The sequence below is a fragment of the Antedon mediterranea genome, chromosome 8 (genome assembly GCF_964355755.1).
Source record: "Antedon mediterranea chromosome 8, ecAntMedi1.1, whole genome shotgun sequence".
NCBI lineage: Eukaryota > Metazoa > Echinodermata > Crinoidea > Comatulida > Antedonidae > Antedon > Antedon mediterranea.
The window spans coordinates 13,759,270-13,783,299 of NC_092677.1; the positions used below are offsets into that span (position 1 = coordinate 13,759,270).

The 24,030-nt window shown below is 31.6% G+C and overlaps 1 protein-coding gene across 2 annotated transcripts in view; it reads left to right on the forward strand.

Moving 5' to 3' along the window:
• The window catches only part of LOC140056700 (RAB11-binding protein RELCH homolog), a 33,964-nt gene extending 12,042 nt beyond the window's left edge, over positions 1–21,922 (forward strand). The window contains exons 4-24 of one of the 2 annotated variants that reach the window (XM_072102165.1): positions 716–832; positions 2,424–2,627; positions 3,214–3,302; positions 3,958–4,278; positions 4,748–4,925; positions 5,643–5,755; positions 7,205–7,367; positions 8,966–9,268; positions 9,844–10,006; positions 10,431–10,587; positions 11,279–11,402; positions 11,493–11,541; positions 12,115–12,307; positions 12,822–13,004; positions 13,685–13,748; positions 15,188–15,326; positions 17,066–17,182; positions 17,753–17,841; positions 18,404–18,459; positions 18,792–18,855; positions 21,485–21,591. In XM_072102165.1, the coding sequence (XP_071958266.1) occupies positions 716–832; positions 2,424–2,627; positions 3,214–3,302; positions 3,958–4,278; positions 4,748–4,925; positions 5,643–5,755; positions 7,205–7,367; positions 8,966–9,268; positions 9,844–10,006; positions 10,431–10,587; positions 11,279–11,402; positions 11,493–11,541; positions 12,115–12,307; positions 12,822–13,004; positions 13,685–13,748; positions 15,188–15,326; positions 17,066–17,182; positions 17,753–17,841; positions 18,404–18,459; positions 18,792–18,813 (2,844 nt within the window). In that variant the 3' untranslated portion in view covers positions 18,814–18,855; positions 21,485–21,591. Of the gene's footprint in view, positions 1–715; positions 833–2,423; positions 2,628–3,213; positions 3,303–3,957; positions 4,279–4,747; positions 4,926–5,642; positions 5,756–7,204; positions 7,368–8,965; positions 9,269–9,843; positions 10,007–10,430; positions 10,588–11,278; positions 11,403–11,492; positions 11,542–12,114; positions 12,308–12,821; positions 13,005–13,684; positions 13,749–15,187; positions 15,327–17,065; positions 17,183–17,752; positions 17,842–18,403; positions 18,460–18,791; positions 18,856–21,484 lie in introns of both variants that reach the window. The other variant, XM_072102164.1, reaches the window with a different exon arrangement.
• The last annotated feature ends 2,108 nt before the right edge of the window (positions 21,923–24,030 follow it).

A 24,030-nucleotide genomic window follows, 5' to 3' on the forward strand; every position in this document is an offset into this window, starting at 1 on the left:
GATTACCATATTTACTCAAATAAACGCCCCAGGGTGTTTATTGTTCAGGAGGTTTTTTTAGAGGGGTGTTTATCCGAGGGAGGCGTTAATTTTTTTGGGATGTAATATTGTAACATGTATTATCACAAAATTCTCCCTAAATATGAAAGAAAATACAACAAACCCAATATCAAAAAGTGTGTAATATTGTAAATATTGCATGTAATGTATGTGGCGGGGCGTTTATTCCAAACACTGCCCTAGGGAGGTGTTCGGGATGAGGAGTTTATTAAAATAAATATGGTAATTGATTTATTGTTCTTTTTTGTTGATCCAGTACTTTAACCAATGTATCTTTTGAAATTGTGTTTTCCCTTTTTTTAAATGTTAATGGACACACCTTCACAAGTTGAAGTGTGCCACTGATACAAAGGTGAAGTGGAAATAACATTATTTTTTGTTGATACAATAAAAAATAAAAAAACAAGTTAAAAAATACAGTATTCTTTTTGTAAATTTACCAACTTTGCAAATTCTGGTGATTGATATAAAAAGAACATCACACTTTCAAATTAATTACTTGGAAATTATTTCTCGATTTTGTTAATTGATATTTAAAGTATATTTATAATTATTTGCACTTGAAAAAATCCAAAACCCCAAACCTTGATCCTCTACGTTTTTTTCTCATTCAATTGATTAAGTTTTGCCTATAAACAATAATTTTCTTTTTTAGCAGGACTTATTGAAACCTCATGAGAAGCGTGCGTTGAACTTTCTCATTAATGAATATCTGTTGAAGAATGAGTACAAGCTAACATCAATTACGTTCTCAGATGAGAATGAGGATCAGGTTAGAACACTTTTTTGAATTTTAATTTATAAACATTTTAAAAGTATAAGGACACAGCAATTTACGGCGAGCCCTAATATTACATTGTCAAAATATGGTTGTCAGTAAAGTTGTCGTAATACATTCAACTATGAATATCAGTTACTTACAGTACATCAGATATAATTGTTACAAAATTTAAACATCATCATACTCTATTTCTAAAAAAACATTTCAATCTTCAATTCAATCAACTAAAACAAAAGAATTAGATCCATTTTGTAGTTTATAATCACCAGATAGACTTTCTTCCTTAATGCTCTATGAATGGATAACTAGTTTGGGGCAGGAAAGCTATTACTGAACCCTGTACCGTTTTGTGATAATTGAAAAATGGTATGATATTGTATTTGGGGCTTTTGAGCAGTAATGTAAATAAAATGGTTATAAAAGAAATAAAAAATGAATGAATAAATAAAACATTCAGCTTTTTTTATCGATCATAGAACTGTTATTACCACTCATATACATGGAGTTTATTCTTACTTTGTACAGAAAGGAACATATTAAAAGCCTGTGTGCTCAACTAATATTTCTTAGTAAAAAGAAAAAACTTGAATATGTGATCCTTGTAAAGTCACTAAATAATCCCAGTGAATTATAAGAACTCTTTAAAAAGATTAGGGCTATTCCAGATGTTAGGCTGGAATCCTACTTGGAGAATAAATTATTTACATGAAAGCCCCAGTGGTCTAATGGTTAGGACATCTGCATATAAAGCAGAAGGTTGCGAGTTTGAAGAATCTTGGTTAGGGGATCTTGGCACAGTTTTGATGGTTTCTTGGTCCTGACGATGACTGATGACACGTCGATTGGTAGGTTGTTAATCGAAGCAAAATGAAAGCTACAATATGGGTAGTCTAATCAACATTGTACATTTTAGACAATACTGTATTGTAATTTTAGTAAAGTCATTTTATTTGATTATGCATAGTATCATCATATACAAATAGTTATTGTTTTTATTTACATTGTTTTGTGAATATTTACATTTGTGAAGATGCATTTCTATGCAACAAAACCGCATGATACTGATAGAGAATTTTATATTATTAGATTACAATAAATACTATACTGTAGTTTGATGTTAAAAAAAGCAATTTACTAGAAAATAAAAATTGTGGATGAAGAAATGCTCATACTGACTGTATTACTTCAAACAAATGGCATTGGCAACTTTACAAACATGATACTGTTGTTGACAATACTGTTAGACCCATGCCTTTTTTCATAATCTGTAACATTGTTTCTGATTGGCTGAATCATAATATACCTTCTGGTATTATGCTCCCTCCGTCTGTAAACTATCAAACTACAGTAGTTTGACAAAAACAGTGTGATGTGCCCAAATATGGTAGTGATATGTCCAAATATGATAGTGATGTACGCAAATAATGATAATTACTGTAATGTTCAAATATTGTAGTGATATGACATCATCATGTCCATATATGGGCACATCACGTTTTTTTGTCACATAAAGTTTGATAGTGTACAGTAGATACAGAGCTTTAGTAAAAACTTTATGAGAAATTAAAATGTTGTTTTGTAGGATTTTGATGACTGGGATGATGTTGGATTGAATATATCTCGTCCTCCTGATGTTCTACATCTATATCGTGACTATGGCAACCATGTTATCCCTGCCAAAGAGACCAGAGACATTGGATGTGGAGAGGATGTGGTGATGGAGGAGCAAGCGGAAGAAGTTGAGGCGGATCAAGTTCAAGTAGCTGAAGAGGAAAGAAAACAATTTGTAAGTTATTTTTATTTTTTAATGTTTATCATAAAATGTTGTTTTGTATTATTATCATTTGGGTCCCAGTAATTTCATCTCATCATCAGTTACACCTCTCATCTTAAGCTGTGCCTACACTATCAAACTAGTTTGACAAAAATCACATCAATCACATTTTTTTGGTCACATAAAGTTTGATAGTGTAGACCGAGTTTTACAGAAGACAGATAATCTTATGATACTGTACATGCATATATCATGACTATACCATTAGAAAATCTGTATGCATTCTAAATGAGGGAAAAACCTATAAATTAGATGGCTTTTCATTGCACAGTAACATAAATTAAATTGCAGGCAGAAAGTGCCTAAAGCATTCATTTCATGATGATTCACCAAGTTCAATTGATACAAACTAATAATAATAGTGGCAATTCATCAGAATACAATATAAATGATATTTAAAAAATAAATTAAAATAATTAAGACTGAATAGTAAAACAATTATTCTTTGATTTAATATTAAAATTGTATAATGTATATTTATTTTAAAATAAATATTTAGCTGTACCGTAATAATACATTTTTTAAATATTATTTCTAGGATGAACAATTGGTGAAATTAACTGAACAAGTAATCACATTAAATGAAGAAAAGGAAACATTAAAAAAGCAGATTGAAATACTTGAAAGGTAATAAGTCAAATTATTATTTCTATTATTAGTGTCAAAGCATTTTGTAAAAATATCATTTCAGATTCCACCTCCAGTGTTCTCCAATTGTTCTATTAAATCCACTTCAAATTCATTTCATTTCATAGTAACATTTATTTCCTTCATAATATACAAAATATAAATAATACAAAATTCATAACGAGAAGTAAGGTAGTTAAAACAAAAAATTTTTTGTCCATCTTTAAAATGAATAAACAATATTATGAAGGAGGCACAATTCCTGGAAAGCAAAAGCTTGTGTTGAAAGTGCCTGAACAAAAACAAAAAGTAATTAAAATCAGTTTAAGACTATGTATAAAAAGCAATTTAGTACCAAATCTTAGGTGTGTTTTAGGTGTATATTGTAGGATAAATACAAAACAAAGTGTCAAATATTTGTACTTTACCAATCCTATTAACAAGTAGTCTCTGATTATTCTTGTTCAATGTTTTTAATGTGTAGGCTTCTCACTATTAATTAAGTGTCATGTTTATTTTACAGTTAAAAAACAATTTATTCCTGTACATCTTTCTGGTAAAACCGGCTTTCATGATATCACTCTATATATAATAAATAATATTATATAAATTATATAATAAATCCTTATTCATTCATTTATATTATTTTTTTTAGAGATATTCAAGAATTAAATGCACCAAAAATGTCAACACCTATGATCAGTCCTATAGTGTCACCAAAGAAAAACGAATCTACCTCAGCAGACATGAGAGGGCAGGATACCGACACGAGTCCCGAGGCAGATTCAGTGGTCGTCCAAGTAGGTTCACCGCAACCTTCGCAAAATGTCGCAAATACATCAGCTAATTTGTCTTCGTCTGATAAACCTTTAGAAAGACGGGATATCAGTGAAAGGAATGTGACGGGTGGGGCAGACCTTGAGGGAAGTCTTGTTAGAGAAGAACCCGAGGGTAGAGCTGAGGAAAAGTTAAATAGGTTTGTATCATGCGGATTACCACCATTGTCTATGTTATTTATTTTAACCATATCTAACAGCTATATTACCAGATGCCTTGAGGAATTGTACTGTGAACTGTGTAGGGATTTGAACCCCGGACCCTAGGATTGGTAGAGTACAGGATTAATTTGTAGTACATTATTACCAGCCCAAAACAATGGCAGCCTACTAGAGAATAAACTCCAACTCCCTGCCCTGCTGTTGGCATCACTTAAGCTTGGTTCCCACAAGGACGTAAGCAATTTGACCAATCATAATAAATGGATCATCCAAACTGTTGCTTGTAATTGGTCAACTCACAAGTCTGAAGTTGAAACCCAAGCTTTACCTATCATTTATTTCACTTCCTTTCAGTTTTTAAACTCTTGGCAACTTACACAGACTTAAAATGTTTGTTTTTATCAAAGGTTGTTAAAACGATTATAATAATGAATATTTGCTATACAGAAACATTTCTGATGCCTTCCGAGAAGCAATGACCAATCTGACATATGCTGACAGTATATTAGAAGGAAGACTAGCTGAGGAGGTTTCTAAAATTGCCAGAAATGATGAAGGCGTTGTTCTTATGTTAGCTCGATGCCTTCCACATATTGTACCCAATGTTCTACTTGCCAAAAGAGAGGTAATGTATAAATTCCATACATAATTATTTTATTTAATTTAAAATATTTAATAGCCAAACGGAATAAAATATACAAAAATATCAATAAATTAGATAAATAAACAAATAATTATAGATAGCCAAGCATGTAAGATGTTTGTGTGTAGGTTATGACCTAGTTCTATATTCATACAAACTCATAAAAACTCCAAATAATACTGAATATATATCACATTTTATGTCATTTGGGCATTAACATGTTAGACGTCTCTGTCTGCAATATCAAACTAGTGTGATGTGCTCAAAGTATTAGTAGTGATATTTTGTCATTATTTTTCACCAAATCATTAATTATTATAAAAATACATTAAACAAATATTTGTTTACGTTTAACTACTAAAATCTTCACAAAAATAATGGTTAGTAGCGGTTGGAAGAAAACAAGTTTTCTTTATTGCCAGTAGGTTATTTTTTTATATGGTCGGGATGGAAGAGAAATGTAAGACCTTCCACCTGTGTTTTAGCTGCCTACCTTTTCCTCTATCATGTTTTGTTTCGCTATTATGCTAATTATGTTTCTGTAATACCAGTATACTAACAATATTAATTTACAAAATTCTTTGAACCTTTGTCTGTGGTTTGTCTGGAATGAAATGAATAATTCAACATAGATTTGATAATATATTTATATAATAATAATAATATAATAATATATTTATATTTTGTTTATTATAATAGGAGTTAATTCCAGTGATACTGTATACAGTCAGTCTGCATCCAGACACTAGAGAACGGGATAAATTACTAAACATTTTATTTAATCTTATCAAGAAACCAGATGAGGAACAAAGGTAATGAATGTATTTGTGAGATCAACAAAAGGGAAACAAAATATCAATAATAATTAACTGCTAATTCTGTACACTTTCTTTGTTTTAAAGCATTTATATTAACAAAAGAAAAACAAATTTATTTTTTACCTGCCATATGAGAATATCAAGAGATGATGACATTTTATGCAATAAATATTTAATGTTTGACAAGATATACATGACTTTGAATTATTTATACAAAACCTTTAGCAACTGTTCTATGTGAAGTTTTATGTTTATTTACTCCATATTCATTTCAACTTTTCTTTGATGAAAACGCTCTCACAACATGAAAACTAATGACCATAATTAAGGAATAAAATCAATCTTATTATACTATATATTATGTATTGTCCCCAAAACATTAAAAAAAAATAATGATGAATAAAATCAAACTTTAGTATTTAAGTAGTTTAAATAAGGATATTTACTTTCACCAAGAAACAAAACAAAAATAAGAATTCAGATTATTCAGAAAATGACAGGATATTATAAATAATGATTGTCTTTATCAGGTACATATTTATTTTTTCTGATTCAATTTTTGGTTTATTATGTGTCGTCAACAAAAAAAAAGGGGGAAATATCTTTAAGATAGGTTACCTGCAAATTGCCTCTTTTGGCATTGTCATATTATAGATATCATATAGAAACAGGTATATAGCATATACTTACATGTAAACTGTTTCCAGATGTATGTAAAATGAACTTCTCTTAATTCTGTTACATAAATTATTCTACACTAAATATTAAATTGCAAGAATACTCCAAGGAATATATATTTCTGTAGTTAACATCTTCCTGGTATACACTGAACTCAAATTAATCAATTATATACTAATGAACTGCACGTAAATCTGATTATCTGAGATTGATTAGTTTTAAAGTGAGGCCACATTAGATTTGTGATCTATCAGTATGTGTATTGTATGCGTTCATATTTATATAAGTTTAGTACAGTTGGTTTGAATAATCATACAATATTAAAGATGATGATTTTTTTTGATTTTTTATTATTTCATAGTCATCCAACAGTCAATTACAGGATGGATAGATTATTTTATAATATATTGTGCTTATAAACTAAATCTCATTTGATGCTTAGGGAGTGGAGTTTAAATAGTTGTGACTTACAACCCTGGCACTAGGTCAGGATTGTATTTTTTTTGTAAGACTCTTTGTTTATATGTTAGAAATTTCTAAAAATCTTATTTCATTTCATTCATTTACCTGTCCACACGATTAAACTTTAAATTACAAAAAAATGTGATATGCCCATATATGATGATGTCATATCACTACTATATTTAGCCATCACTACCAAATTTAGGCACATCACGCTTTTTTGTTATGAATTCCTTAATAATGAATGTGTAAATCTCTTTCTACACTATCAAACTATGATTAATCATGTTTTTTTTTATGTAGACAAATGATTCTTCGAGGTTGTGTAGCATTTGCCCAGCATGTTGGGCCTGCTAGACTAGAGGAGGAATTATTACCGCAATGCTGGGAAGAGATTAGTCATAAATACCAAGAACGTAGATTATTAGTAGCTGAATCCTGTGGTGTGCTAACTCCACATCTGACTGTAAGTAATAACACAGTTAAACATTAAATCTGGTTTTTGAAAGAAAGATACAGTCATTCAACTGAAAAGTAACATCCTTTTCACACTGAATAAATTGTTAGTCAAGTCAAGTCAAGTATCATTTATTATCATTTGTTTTAGGAAAAACATAGAAATTCTGTTTGCTCTGTTGGCGGAGCACAATATCCAACGGGCACAACACGAACTCAAAAACAAAAACATTACAAAAAAAAGTGTCTACATCATATTTAAGGCTCTAATAGATCCTGGAAAGAAACTATTTGTAAATCGTGCCTTATTGGCCTTAATAGAACGAAATCGCCGACCGCTGCGCATCAACTGGAACATACTAGAGGCCGGATGAAATCTTTGATAGCCACTGCCTGCTATTTTGATCTCCCAATTTATTACAAGTTTAAAGAATGGAATAATTTACCAATTAACATTAAGGAATCAAAAACTGAACTGTTTGTTGTTTTAAAAGTAATGTTAAAAAATATCTACAGGAACGTACACTAGTAGGAGAGACTAGTAGGAGAGCACTTACCTGATGTTGAATCCTTGTATAAAGAAAATGTGTTAAAAAAAGTAAAAAGTATCATTGATGATGAAACACATCCTCTTCACAAACAATTTGCTCTCATGAATTCTGGCATAAGACTACGTGCACTTAATACCAAAACAAAACGGTTTAGGTGCTCGTTTGTACCTAATGCTATACACTTATATAACTCCAGAGTACAAAGGTAAAATGTAACCGATAATTTTTATCTTATCTTATATTTATTTTTAGCCTCTTAACTTTTTGTGTGTGTTTTTGTAAATTGTATTTTATATTTTTGTATTTTGCCAGTTTTCAAATCACATTTCTGTTTTTTAAATGGACAATAAAGTATATATGACTATGACTAGCACTAGAAACTATTTAATAAGCGCTTCTTCTATTTTTTATAGTCCTATTGTTGTTTTTTTTGTAATTTTTATATGTTTCATTGTATGTCTTTTTGCTGTTCTTTCAAAGGACCTCATTGGAAACAAGTCCGTAGAGGAGTTATCCTTGGCATCCTTTCTTGTTTTATTCATGGTTTTTTATATTTTCTATTTTTAATTGTATGTCTGTGATTTTTTATGTACTGATGCCGAAATAAATCAAATCAAATCAAATCAAACATACGTGTTCACAAATGTGGGGGAATACTCTGTGACTTGCAGCCTACTGGGCTGAATTGTGCACAGGTGTGGACGACAACTAGAACAATTTAGAGTTCTTTTCTAGCATACAAATGATACAGCACTATACATCTCATCATTTCAAAATGTCGCTGTAAAAACTGGATAAAAAAAATATTTACCTGAAAAAATGTAATTTAAAGCAAAAAATACTTAAATTGTCTTTCAGTCAATTGTTTTTGGTTAAAATTAACCGTTTTTGGCAGAGTTCTTTTTTTACAGAAGTGATTAACTTTATTAAAACTGCAAAATGGCATATTTAAAGTCTAATTTTATTAATCTTCATTTTTCATGTTTTTGGCGGACAATACATCTTTGAAAGTTTTGTTGATGCATCAATAATGTTCTTTAAAACTTTTCCATTTCAGAAAGAAATACGTAGTTCTCTATTGCTATCCATGCTTCAAATGATGTTAGATGACAAAGCCAATGAAGTACGTCAGGCAGTCATCAAGAGCCTAGGAGTTGTTCTCACTTGGGTAGATGACCAAGATAAGTACAACCTAGGCTGGGAGCTTCTATGCAGAGGCCTACACGACAGTTCAGAAGCAGTGGTAGCTACAACTTTGAAGGTGCTCTTGCCGTCTTTTTCCAGCTGGGCCTTAGAGTTAGGCCGTCTAGAAAAACAAATAATTGGCCAGTTGCTTAAGAAACTTGAAGACTCTGTAAAGGTATATTATATTATTTTAAATTTTGTTGAGACTGCAGTAAATGCTCTCAAAATTAGACCCCATAAAGCCTAAAAATCTTCCAAAATCGTTAAAAATCATGACTTTGTAAAAACCACATTTTGGGGCACCATGATTGGTTCATGTTTTTTCTGTTTATGATTGATTAAACTTTAGTTTAACTGATAAATGATAATTGTATTCTTTATTTAAAAAAAATCTAAATCGCTGAAAGAACTGAATCACTGATTTTTACAATAGTTGAAACTTTTCAATGTAAGAAATTTTTCTGTGGCAGCTTCAACCCTGTGGAATTCCTTAACAATTCCAATCATATAGCGTGCCACTCTAAGCTCTTTCAAGAAGAAGTCTTTCCTTTTTAAACAAGATTTTCATTCATTTAACTTATTGCCACTTCTCGTCTATTTTAAGTTATGTACAGCGCATTGAGAGCTTGCTTATATGAGAATGAACTATTATTATTATTAAACAATGTATCTCATAGTGTGTATACATTTTTTTCCAAATTTAATTCCATTGAATTATGTTTGTAATTGCTCAGGTGTTATGTTTTACAGAATGTGAAAAGCAATCCATCGTCTGACAATGCAGCAGATGTACATTCTATACAAGTGTATTGTCAAACACTACAAACCTTGACGCCTGTACTATTTGCAGCTGTTTTGCTATCCGCCCCATTCACACAAGGACTGGATATTGAAGGAGCTCAACCATTAGAAGGTACAGTTAATGACCATTCACACTACAGTTTAAGTTGAATAAAATATAAGCCTTTATTTTGTATGTGTATTAATAATATATCTGATTGAAACTTAAAGATGTATTGTCCCCCAAAAACATGAACAATATAAGATTAATTAAGTCAGACTTTGAATAGGTTATTTTGTAGTTTTAATAAATTGAATACTTCCATAGAAAGAATAATGTTATCACTTATAAAAAGACAAAAGAAATGATTATTTTTAACCAAAAACCATTGTCTTGCAGACAATTTAGGTATTTTTTGCTTTAATTTTGTTTTCATTAAAATGGCATATTCAACAAAAAATGTTTACAAAATTGTCTTTTTTTAGGGGGAAAATAAATCTTTAAAATTAAAAGCACATATTCATAAGTTCTTATGATATTTAATATTTTATTTCAGTTACTAGGTTTCCAAAGCCATATTCTGGGCTTTTAGACCTTTCTGTTTTAGTTGGAAGTCGTGAGCTGCTGGCGGCTCACGTTGGAGCATTTGAGAGCCATATAGGACAGAGCAATCACCAGGAATGGGATACTTATAGTTGGGTACTTAAAGAATAGTATGTATTCTTTTTTTCTTATTCATTCTGCTTAATGTTTCTATTCTCTACAGTGTTTAGTTAATAATACATGGTTTGACATAAGAGTATGTGAATCATTATCTGTGTTTAATGAGGCGTAAAAAGAGTGATTTGCTAACACTGATAATTGTCAGCATATAGTTGTTGAGGGAGTTGTTATTAGAGTCTAAACAACTCCCTGGTAATAGTTATTATATGGAAAGTGAAGGTATGTAGATGTATCTAGCCTTTCTAATAGATTTCTTAGATCTGAATTTATGCTAAGTAAACATGAGGGATGTTGAATGTTGCTGAACAGCTTATGCAGTAAAGCGCCAGTAAATTTATTACACATAAAAATCATGATCCTCTCAGGCATCTGGTTTATTTTAAATAAATACCCTTCTTGAAGGACTGTATGTACATTAATTCAAAATATTCAAAGCATAAAATGTGATGTATTAAGCCTTTTTTCCAGTCAACGTAACGTTTTACGGTTAGCTGGACCGATAATATTTACACATTTTTACGCGATCGTTCATAGTTGCTTCGTTCTCTTGAACATTGCTGGGACATGCAAATGTGAAGTGTTGCAAACATCGACTGGAAAACAGGATCTAAAAATATAATATTAATTGTATAACTAAGTATTGTTATATATAATATATTTAATTTATTTCTTTCATTGTAGTTTACCAAGGCTACTTGAGGTTAGCTGCAATCTAGACATGCTATATGTTGATAGTATAAAGGCCCTTTCAAAGGTTCTGAACAGTCTTTCGAAAACCTTTGGCAAAAGTTTTACAGAAACAAGGGTAAGCTTTAATTAATATTGAGTATATCTATAAGAACAATTGAATGTTAAACTACTTTTGCTTACTTGTTTGCATTTTACTGTTTTACAGTTAAAGCCAAAATTTCAAGCCATGTTGAATGTACCGGATGAGCAATATGGTAAGTCTTTTTATTTCTAATTAAACAGAAAACCATGTTTGTTTATGTATAGGGTGTTGTTTTCTTTGACCTATCTGTATAAAGTTGTCCATATCTAAAATAAAAATGAGGATAAGGATGCTCCCACTTGTGTAAATATCCTTGTGTCTGTCCACATGCGTGAACTACTCAGTACAATTATAAACTTACTGGTCTTAAGCTCTGTCTACACTACCAAATTTTATGTGACAAAAAAATGTGATGCGCCCATATATGGACATGATGATGTCATACTACCATATTTAAGCATATCACTACCATATTTAGGCACATCACATTTTTTTTGTCACATGAAGTTTGATAGTGTAAACAGAGCTTTAGGTCTGAACGCGATGTTACCAAACTCGTGTTCACCTAGCATCTAGTGAACATTAATTTTCAAAGCTTTTATTTTTGTAAAGGCACTATATAACTGACAATTTTATGTTTTATTATGTCATTGAACAGAATATTATTATAAAATATTATATAAATGTATATATATACTTTTATTGGCACAATACTTAAACCTGAATTTTTTTTTGTTATTTAAAGACACATTAATACAATCTGGGCAGTCAGCATTAACCAAAGCAATAGTTCCTGTGTTTGTCTCTGGTGTTCTATCATGTTACAACACTGAAGATGATCGTAAACAGTTAGCAACATTCCTACAAGATACAATAGCCACTCTTGCCGTCAATCACGCATCTATGGATAGCATTCAATTAGCATTCGCAGAATTACAGTAAGTCTTCTACATAATCATGTACATTAAACATCACACCCAGTGGTGTAAAACAGAAGCCTGAGGCTCCTGGTTTAGGAAACCTAAGTGGCCCTAGGATGTTTTTAATGCCTGTTTTTTCTTCTGGGCACTGCTCATGGGCACCTATAAGCTCCGGGGCCCCTGGGTTTAGTCAGTGAGCACTCATCTGAGCCGTTACGCCACTGATCACGCCTTCTCCCCTCCCTACTTACAGGAGTAATTATTGTCTAGATAGTACCTTTGTTCATTATACAGTACATGGCGAGTTGAGTGGCTTTGTGGTTAAAATTGGGGCACTGTAACTAAACATATATCCATAAATTAGCGCATTTTCAAGGCCCTCCTTGTTCATAATTCTGGTAAAACAAGTTATCTTGTAAAAAAAATGGAGGTCCAGTGTACGCATACAGTATTAATCAGGTGCACTTAGAAAAACCCCAGAGTATCTTTTGTGGTGAGTAGAGAGATTATTATTGTATGTTCTTATTTTCAGTCACAACCCTACCTATCATGAACTATTGTTAACAGTACTATGGAACGGTGTGGTTGACACCTCGGCGCGTGTACGCATCGTTACAGCCAACATGTTTACGTTACTTTCAAAGAACATTCATGAAGGATTGGTGTCATCACGAATTGTTCCAGCACTCATTACTCTTGCAGGAGATGAGGAAATGTAAGTTTTAAGACCATTTATAGTATACCTGGTATTTTCCTGAAAAATCATAAAATCAAAACTGTAAAGAGGCCGGCCATAACAGAATGTTATAAAGTGCTATAAATAATATAATATAAATAATAAAGTAATTGTTTGTTGGAACTCTTCATTTCATTCATTGCTTTACCACGTTGAAACACCGAAGTTAAGCAACATTGGGCCTGGTTAGAGCTTGGATGGGAGACCATCTGGGAATATCGGGTGCTGTATATGGAGCTGGGGTCCTGTTGGGCATTTGAAATCAGCATTGCTGACTCTTATGGCAGCCCCTGCATCTAGTATCTGCCTCAGATTTATTGGCCCATGCCTTTCCTCTGGTCAAGGTGGGCACTGGACGAGAGAAGCCCTTGATCAATGTTAGGACCAATCAATGTGCTTTAAACAGTCCTGGCTTTGTTTGTATCAAACCTGTAATAGTGGTGGTAATTATTGCTGTTAGTTTTGATTGAATAAAAAAAAAAATTATTACAGATATTTTTATTTATTAAAAATAAAGAATCATAACATTTACTAAAAAACATACCTTATTAAAAAATATCTTTTTAGTACAATCATACCGATAATACTGTCTATATACTTTCATATTATTATTTTACGTTTCTCTGTTAATTTTTTATTATGTTTGTGTTTTTATATAGAATGGTTAGGATTGCCACAGTTCCTGCTTTTGGTGCAATTATAGAGAGTACAACACAGAAAGAGGTTAGTAATAATAATGTTTGTTATTATACAATATGTTGATATATTAAGTTTTTTGGTACATTACGTGTGTACATTACGTGTACAGCCCCATTAGAGAATGTGTTCATTTTTACCCGAAGTTTTGAAAAATTTCGAGTAAATGTCACTTAACCTCCTACTGTGACATGTGTTTATATAAGTCCAACTTTGATAGGCAAGTCGTTAAACCTTTTGATCCTAGCCGAATTCTGCTAGTTTTTGCCTGACCATTGACCTGGCATACTGAAGAATGTACCTTGTCCTAATCAATCAATTACAAGAGAGCTAATACAATCACAGGGGTATAATAGGATGCAGGTAATTAATCACCTACTTAGTTTATTTATCTGATAAGGATTTTGACCAAAAAGTTCTAATGGGGATGTACACCTAATGTAGTTCTGAAAAGAAATGTTGAGTTTCTCCCATTATAATAATGATCAAATAATAATAATAATATAATACAATAAAACAGAACACTCAAATAAATCAACAAACAAATACCTACAAACCTGTGCACTTTGAATAACCTAGTACATCTTTCGAGACGAGTGGGAGGTTACCCCGGTGTACTAGTTCACACACAGCCACTGATACAAACTCATCATAGTACTATACACTGTGCACTTTGAATAACCTAGTACATCTTTCAAGACGAGTGGGAGGTTACCCCGGTGTACTAGTTCACACACAGCCACTGATACAAACTCATCATAGTACTATACACTGTGCACTTTGAATAACCTAGTACATCTTTCGAGACGAGTGGGAGGTTACCCCGGTGTACTAGTTCACACACAGCTACTGTCACAAACTCATCTTAGTACTATACACTGTGCACTTTGAATAACCTAGTACATTTTCGAGACGAGTGGGAGGTTACCCCGGTGTACTAGTTCACACACAGCTACTGATAAAAACTCATCATAGTACTATACACTGTGCACTTTGAATAACCTAGTACATCTTTCAAGACGAGTGGGAGGTTACCCCGGTGTACTAGTTCACACACAGCCACTGATACAAACTCATCATAGTACTATACACTGTGCACTTTGAATAACCTAGTACATCTTTCGAGACGAGTGGGAGGTTACCCCGGTGTACTAGTTCACACACAGCCACTGTCACAAACTCATCTTAGTACTATACACTGTGCACTTTGAATAACCTAGTAAATTTTCGAGACGAGTGGGAGGTTACCCCGGTGTACTAGTTCACACACAGCCACTGTCACAAACTCATCATAGTACTATACACTGTGACTGAAAAGACTACCCAGTATAACGAATAAATAATAATAATAACAAAAAACATTAATTACCTCAAACTATACAATTCAATTAAACTATAATATAATATTTTAATTCTTACTATGTAACTTAAGATTTTTTAAATAATAATAATTGTTTCTCTTTTAGACATTAGATCGTGTTTATTTACAATTACAACATTTCCTTGACGACCCTCAATACAAAGGTGAACTTTCAATGTTGGTGGAGATTATTCGTATATTTGGCGTTGTCGGACCAAACACAGAACCAAAGTTTAGAGATGAATGTAAGTACTTTATTCTTTATTCAAAAATGTGAACTACTCACCAGTGTTGACGAAATTGTTAAATATTTACTTGATCAAGACTTCTACTCTTACTTATAACAATCAACGTTTATGTAATATTTTTATCTTTTGGATCAACCACATTTTCAAACTAGAGGGTACTCTGAGAGTACAAACCTCCGCCTACTGTAAAATTCCCCTACATAAAATGTCAATATATATATATTCTTAATTTTTTTTTTATTAGTTGTAAGTGTAAAAGTAAAGTTGTGGATGAGAGTTTGGTGTAGTGGTTATGTATCCAGCCTCTCACAGTTTAGATCGCTGGTTCAATTCCCACTGAGGTTTAAAAAAAATTTTTTTTTTTATTTCTTTTTTTTTGTGGAACTTAATCTTTGACCCTGACCCTTCAAAATTTAACCACAATTATATGATGAGTCATTGATCATTGTGGCTAAGTTTGGTGAGAATAGGATAAAAACTGTGGTCTCTAGGCAGTAAAATAGTTTTTTGTTAGTTGTGACCTTGACCTATGACCTTTTTCCTTCAAAAGCGAACTTGTCCGAGCTTTTGAGGCATAGATCATTGTGGCCAAATTTGGCCGGTTTCGGATGAAAACTGTGGCCTCCAGGCTGTTCACAGACACACACACAGACACACAATACATACAGGGGTGAAAATATAACCTCCTTGGCGGAGGTAATAAGCAAAATAGCATTTTATTTAACTGTGACAGTGTTGTATACTTATTTACAAAAATATTTGTTAATGATACTGTATATCTTAATCTGTAGTTATTCCAAAAGATTTGCTATTTAGAATTTTGTTGTTATATATTTTCACCTTCTGTTGCTAAGCTCATATTTTTTTATATGTTGCAGTGGCTCCTGTGAGAAGCCTTTCTGTGAAATATTGAATTAAAAAAAATGTGCTGTATATGCATTTAAAAAAATATTTTTTAATAAAATATCTTAATCTGTACTCTACTGTCATAAATAAGTATTGAGTTTTCAATTAACTTAAGGCAATAAGGGTAAACTATATTGTTCTCATCAGTACCTCTCAAAATGTTTGTACTAGATTTCAATAAATTTCCATCTTTTATGATTTCATGCCATATCAAATCAAGGTTTATTGGCATTCGTTCTTGAATCTTCATCGAATCCACAAATTAGATATTGTGTTTCAGCCACAGCTGCACACAATCATGAGCAGCATCATTGAATTCAGCAAAGTTTTTGCTGTGCATCTCTGATTCAAATATGGGCATTTCAGTAAATTGTCCATTGTCTGCTAAGATTTCTTGTTTGGCTGATGAAATGCCTTCCACATTTGCACAGATGACAGTCAAAGCTTGTCCTAGAAAGGACCCTCTTTGGCATGATGTTAACAAAATCTAGTTGCGGTGGTGTTAAAAAGTAGGCCGAAGTCAGGTACTACTAGCTTGACTACACACTACACTAACTTATCCAGGGCCGCGTGTATATGTATACAGACGCTCCTAACTTGGCTCTGAATAATAACAAATGAAAAATAATATTTTATGTATTTCCAAATTTAAAAAGACATGTATAATACAATGGAACCTCTCCTTTGGGACAAGATAGAATATATTTGTTAACATTAAATGGCTAACCCCTATCCATGGGACATTCATATTAAATGGACTCTTCAGTAAAGTGTTCTACTGTACTGTTAACTAATTCTACTATTAATTTTGATTTATCTTGGTTTTGTAGTTATTTTACCTCGGCTTGCTGCAATAGCTCACACAAACAACAACACATCAAGTCGTAACAGGCAGTCTGAGGTAGCCATGGGATTATTTGAGGCCTACAGTGCTCTTTCTTGCTGCTGTATCCTTTTATTGTCTTTGAATTTTATATACATAATTTAATTAATCTATTATCCTTGTATTTTGAAAATGACATGTGTGCTAGAAATTGCACTTCTTAACATATTCAGGTATGCTGTAGATGTGCTGTTTATATCTTGGTGTGGAATTCAAAAGTTTAATTAATTTACTCTAAAGTGGGCTGTAAATGGCAAAGAAGGACATTTAGGCTGTATGGTAGGCCCTGGTTAGGCAATTGATCGCACTCCAACAGTTCAAAAACAAGGGCTGTGAACATCTATTTGTGATAATGGAACTCAAAATAAGAATCCATTACATGCCTTAAAATACTGAATGTGAAATCCATTTAATTTATTCATGTACACAGTTTTTAAGATTGTAAGATTAAGGTAATTTCTAATAAACCATAGGGGTTCTAAATGAATAAACTAAACTTTCAAGGGTTTCTGGTAGAGAATTTTTTTTTGTATTCTCTACAGTACCATAGAAAAACGTAAAGAACATTTCTCTGTATTTTTCAGTTTTAATCTTTATGCATTTTTTATGTACTTTGCCTTTAACCGTTGGTTAGTTATATCAGAGGTTCAAATCCGTGACGCAATGCTTCCAGGTTTACGGTGCTTAAGGCAAGATCTGGAAACACTTTCACCAGAACATGAGGTAAAGTAAAAATATTTATTAAAGATTGATTGATAAAACTTTAAACTGAATGTAGGTGTACCCACATTTTATATAGCACATACCATTGTCTCAATGCGCTTTGAAATAGAGAAAAATAAATGATTCTATGCTATAACTGATAGAGACGTAAAACTATTAGAGGAAAAAACATCTTCAACAGCCTGTTGTGGAGTCGCTGGTTACATGGTTACTATCTCTATAGCTCAATTTTCACTAGTTACAGTTTTTTTTTCTTCTGCTATTCTTTGTTTCTTGTTGTTTGTGGTATCTTCCCATATCTCTGTATCTCTAGTTACTTTTAAAACATACAGTACAACTGTTGTATCATAGTACAGAAATATCCTATTTATTTATCCTTCTTTCTTTATGGAACTTCTGTAATTTGTTTATTGATTTGTCAAAATGTAATTTTGTTGAGGGCCTGTATATATAGAGATAGATATATTAACCTTTTAACATGGACACTAGTTATTTCAGTAAATGCTAATTGATTTGATATTATAAGGTTTTTAATTTAATATTATTGTGTTTCTGTTTTCAGGTTGTGGTATCGTCAATGATTAAAGATCTTGAAAGTAAAATTTCTGGTAGAGAAAGGTAAGATGAGCAGAATTGTATGTAACAAGTGATACTTAAAACAGCTTGTCAATCACGCTATCAGCTTTGGCTTCTGTCGCTAAATTAAAACATGTTTATTAACTGTATATGTACAATATATCCTTATAGAAATTACACATTAGATACACACAACTGAAGTTTGACTAATTTTATAATAAAAAAAATACAGAACAGAAATCTTTAATAAATTTTATTAAAGTTTTAATAATATTTTTGTCTTATAAATTCAAAAGTAATATTGATTGATGCATATTGACGTTATTTATTAATTTGATTTAAATAATAATTTTTATAATTAATGCACAATCAAGGCGTTCTTGGATTTATTCATAATTACATTTCCAGTAAGTACCATAAACACTAATCATATTTTCAGTAAGTATTTTTTTTTACATTACAGTTTTTTATTTATTTATTTTTATTGTTTCATAAATTGCTTTTTTCATTTATTTCATACACATCCAACAGCAAAAAAACCTCACCAATTCATGATGAACTATATTATGCTTGTAAACTAAGTCTTTCTCAAGGCTTAGGAAGTGGAGTAGTTTTAGTAATGAGTTACAAACTGGTTCAGGATTGAACCCTGGATCTTGGGAATCCAAGCACATGAACCACACAGTATATCTGGTCTACTTCAAGAGAGAATAGTGCGATTTAAAACACAAAGTTCTTGATTTACATATTTTTTAAAAGGTTGTGTCCATGTCCATGTTTGGAGACATGAAAACTGGGCTTGTCTATTTATTTATCCTATAAAAAACAAACAAAACAATCCCCCTAACTTCCTATTTTTCGAAACTGTTTGGCCAAGCCGACTTGGCCCAACTCTGAATTCATTTACATACATGTACGTTTTTATGGATCAAATCTCCATTATAAATAGTATTATTATACAATTTTTATACAGCCTGACTTATGTCATAAATAAATGTAACTAAGAAAGTTACGAATTATTACAAAGATTACAAACGTTCAAAACAGTAAGGAGTACACTCAGGTTATTCACAATGTAAAAGTGCCAATTACGAACTCAGTGATGTAACTCACAGACTCGAGGCCACTGGTTTAGGAACCCTAAGTGGCCCTCCAACGCTGGAGACCTCGGGCCTGTTTTTCCTCCAGGCACTGCTCAGGGCCCCCATAAGCTACAGGGTCTCTGTGTTTAGCGGGTGAGTGCTCATAGCTGTTACAACACTGTATGAACTGTAGTTTAAAATGTCTACACTACTGCTAATATTAGTAATAAAGATATTAAAGACCATCATTACATTAACAAGTAAAAATGAAGAAGATTATCCTATTGATCATCAGCTTTTAAGTTTGCTTGTTACATATGAGGAATGAAACTTCTTTGCTTTGATTATTTGTCATTGGCTTTCATTTTCATACAGTGAGACATTGTTTCCCATCATGCACAGCATTTTAGTCACTTAAGTTCTATGTGCCTTGCATGGGTTTAGTATTTATTTGGGTTTCATTTTTTTGGGTTTATTTTGTAATGTATTATATGGTGTTATTGTTTGTTTGTTTTGTTTTCAATATTAAGCTCTTTTTTATTGCACTGTGTGTAGACATAGGAAGCATCTGACCACAGTAATCATATTACACAACTTATTACAGTGAGAGCTTATTACCTGTTCTGCATATTCCCTGCTTTCACAATGTTACATTTGTCGCATGGAAGAAATGGGAAACTACACAAAGCTAGATTTTAAGCCTGTGCTGATGATAGTGAAACAACATGTTGTTTATGATCTGTGACATCACATGATGCAATAAAAAAAGTTCATATTATGGGATTTATTTGGGATGGTATTGGAAGTATTGTTGATAGTTTAAGTAATAGCCTTTCATGCTCAAGAATTATTACAAAAATCCAAGCATGTAGTGGCAGTTTATATATGTCTATGATTCATTTTGTTTAATGCATTTGGTTTAAGTGTAATGCCTTGTGCGTTTTCTTTTTTTTTTTCAAATGTTTATATGATTAAAATTACATTTCCATTGATATGGAAAAAGCATATTAATGAAGTTAATTTCAAATGCACATATAATGAACAGATCTGAACCAGTAATTAAAAACCAATAATTAAACTAAGAAACCAATTTTTAAAATAATTGAAATCAATTTTAATAAGATTATTATTCTTATAACAACAAACATTAAAATTTTATTCTGATTGGAAAGCTGTTTATACAAATCACTCAAATGATTAGACTTGGAAGAGGACCTATTTATACTGTCTGCATATTACATAGACTTAAATTCAAACCATTTTACACCACTGGGGTTTTTGGAGACATGTTGATCATCATCTTCCTATACTGTGCAGAAACTCATTTGAGTATAGTTACACATGTTACCAATGTTTGTTTTTGTGTTAAGAGGTTATTATTATGAATACAATCCCCAATACAGAAAGGGCTGTAATAAGAATAGCAGATTCTTTTGTGTAAGCTGATTTTTGTAGGTTATGACAGAAGTACAAAGTTTTCAGAGATATGACCATTTAACCATTATGCCATGGGAAGTAGATTATATGGTTCTCATCAACCAATCAATCAAAAGACTTTTGATTATTATTACTAATTAGGCTAATTTTATATCTGTATAATAATGATAATGTAAAAAGTTTAGATGATCTAGGCCTAGCTATGCTTCCATATACTCAGATCTATTAAGTGTATGCGACATGCTTTCTCATCATGTGATCAAAATCTAATAATGAAAGTTGACTGACATTCCACGCCAAGATTTTGAAAAGAAATGAAAAACCATAGAATATACAATATTTCCTCTAGCCTTGTTTGCAAATGTTTCAAAACTTGCGTGATGTATTAAGTAAATATTGAGTGACGTAATATTCAGGCACCAAATGGAAACAACAAGACAATTCAAATATGTAAGAAAAAAAAAGGAATTACTAATTTCGAAAGAGCCCTTTTCCAAATATTTGTTAGTGTTTTTTCAGAGAAAACATTTTTATTTGATCTTCTGCAGAGCTGCAAGTGGTGCCAGTTTAGCAAGTATTGGTGATTCTGTAGCCAACATGGGTGAGGACGCCAAAAGCAAGATATTCAACCGTCTCGGCGCCCTCAAAGACAAGTCATCAGCTTCACGTTCTAAAGTTACATCAATGTTTAGCAAGAAGAAGTGAATCATTATAATAATAATAGGCTTTCAAATTACCAAAACTACCATATTGAGATATTGTTGCAATTATAGTATTATCAATAATCATATTATTCATTTAGGAACCTTATTACAATTATTTTACTGCAGTTACTGCAGTAACACTAGTTTGTAATATTCCTTTCCTGGCCAAAATGATGAATATGTATCAGTGTTCTATCTACAATATTTGTTAAAATGCTATTGTTTTTATGATTTCAAATACTTGATTGTTGAATTTTGTAGAATTGATTTGTATTCTTACATAATGTGCTATACCATACATACTGTAAAACAGTAAACAGTTTGACATATTATTCATTAAATTAGATGAAATATATTTACCTCAATTGACTGACTAAAAATGAATTTAATAATTAAGCACAAACTAGTTAATCACACCTTTTTTTAAAAATAAAAGAAAATTATCTATATAGAAAATAACTTTTAAAATATGCTGATGAAAACAATGATATTTTTGGCAAATTTTCGTCAAAACAGATTGACCTCCTAGCCAATAATAATAGCATCTCACTTGTTTTCACAAAGGCATGAATTGATAAATCCTGTAAAATTATTATACAAATAATGAACAGTTATTAGTTGCATGGAGAGAATATTTTTTATGACTGACTGTTCAGTTTTAATGAGACGAAGCCAAGTTACATGAGTGGAGTTGTAGCTTGGTGGTTATGATGCTCGGCTACCAATCCAAGGGTTCCGGGTTCAACTCCTGTCATGCCAGGACAAATTACAACTCCACTCTCAAAGACTTATGTAGAGCATCTTGTATATGTTTGTCTTGTGAATAGGATTGCCACCTTTTAGAAGGACAGTGAACGAAATCGCTTATGGTTATCCTTGGCAAATATTTAAAAAAAAAACAAAAAACAGGCAGACTTTCGATATATGAAAATTAATCGCTGCTTCCATTTTTAAACATTGTGAAATAGGCAAGGCAAAATTGTGGTTTCAATCAAACCAAACAGCCTATTTGAGTTTGGGTACAGAATGTGGCTGTGGATATGGTTTCTCTATGATGGATTAATACTGATGTGTGTTCATGCTGTATAATGTAACAAATTGCACTGGCACCCGTTCAGGCCTGTAAATATGTCCTAAACTATTTGAGATACTGAGTGCTTCTATATGTACCTTTTTTTCAAGTTTTATATAATAATTTTATACTAGTACTATAATTTACTGTTTGAAAGAGAATTTTTTTGTTGTTTTTTGTTGTTGTTGGGTGACTTTACGATTGGTGCAATTTTGTAAATCGTGTACATATTATATAGTGATCATACATTCCTGAAATTATTGCAAATAAAATTAATACATATCTTGTCTATAATATCGTAGATGTCCAGCAAATAATGTAGTTTTGTTTTTTACATTTTTTAGATGAAATTGGTTATCTTGGGTGTATGTTTTCTAATTAAAATTTTAGAACCGTTAATTTTTTATGAGAATTTCTGTTGTCGTTATTTAATTAAAGGATGATGTATATTATTTTTTTATGTAAAAATCTTGTATTTTTTAAATACGACATTAAAAGTAACTAGAAAAAACAGAAGACAAAGAATTTGGAAATTTGTTATCTATTTGAATATTTTTAAGAGTCCTATTCTTGAAAGGGTTGCATTATTTTATCTGTTTATAGGCAATATTTATTTATTGTTTAAAGGTGTGCCTAGGGAATAAACATTAGTAAAGTCAGGTTTTCTGTACACAATGCTTTTCTAAACAATGTAAAGTTAAGAATATCTTGACATTTCCGTTGTTAAGCTCTGTCTATACTATCAAACTAGTTTGACAAAAAATTGTTATGTGCTCAAATATGGTAGTAATATGCTTGAATATGGTAGTAATATGCTTGAATATGGTAGTAATATGCTCGAATATGGTAGTGATATGACATTATCATGTCCATATATGAGTACATCCCATTTTTTTGTCGCATAAAGTTTGATAATGTAGACAGAGCTTTTAATCCTACAACTGTCTTCTCTTATAATGCTAGACCTGATTTTACTATTGTTCTATTCTATTGGAATGTTTTTTATTTCATCATTCAAATATTATTTGATATTTTCTCTCCGACTCATCCAAGATTAAGATTATGATAATAGCATATACATAAGTCTACCAGGAAATATTATGTAAACTATTGCAATATATATGTCAGGGGTGGATCCAAGCCTTAAATTTCGCAAATTGTAATGCAAAATGATAGGACATCAAATTAAGCTCAGCCCTTCTTTTCACAATTGTTAGGCCCTGGGTCCCCCTATTTCAAAATCTTGGATCCGCCACTGCATGTAATGTCACCAATAATAGAAACATTTTAGTGCACTATCAATGGCATAATCATAAGG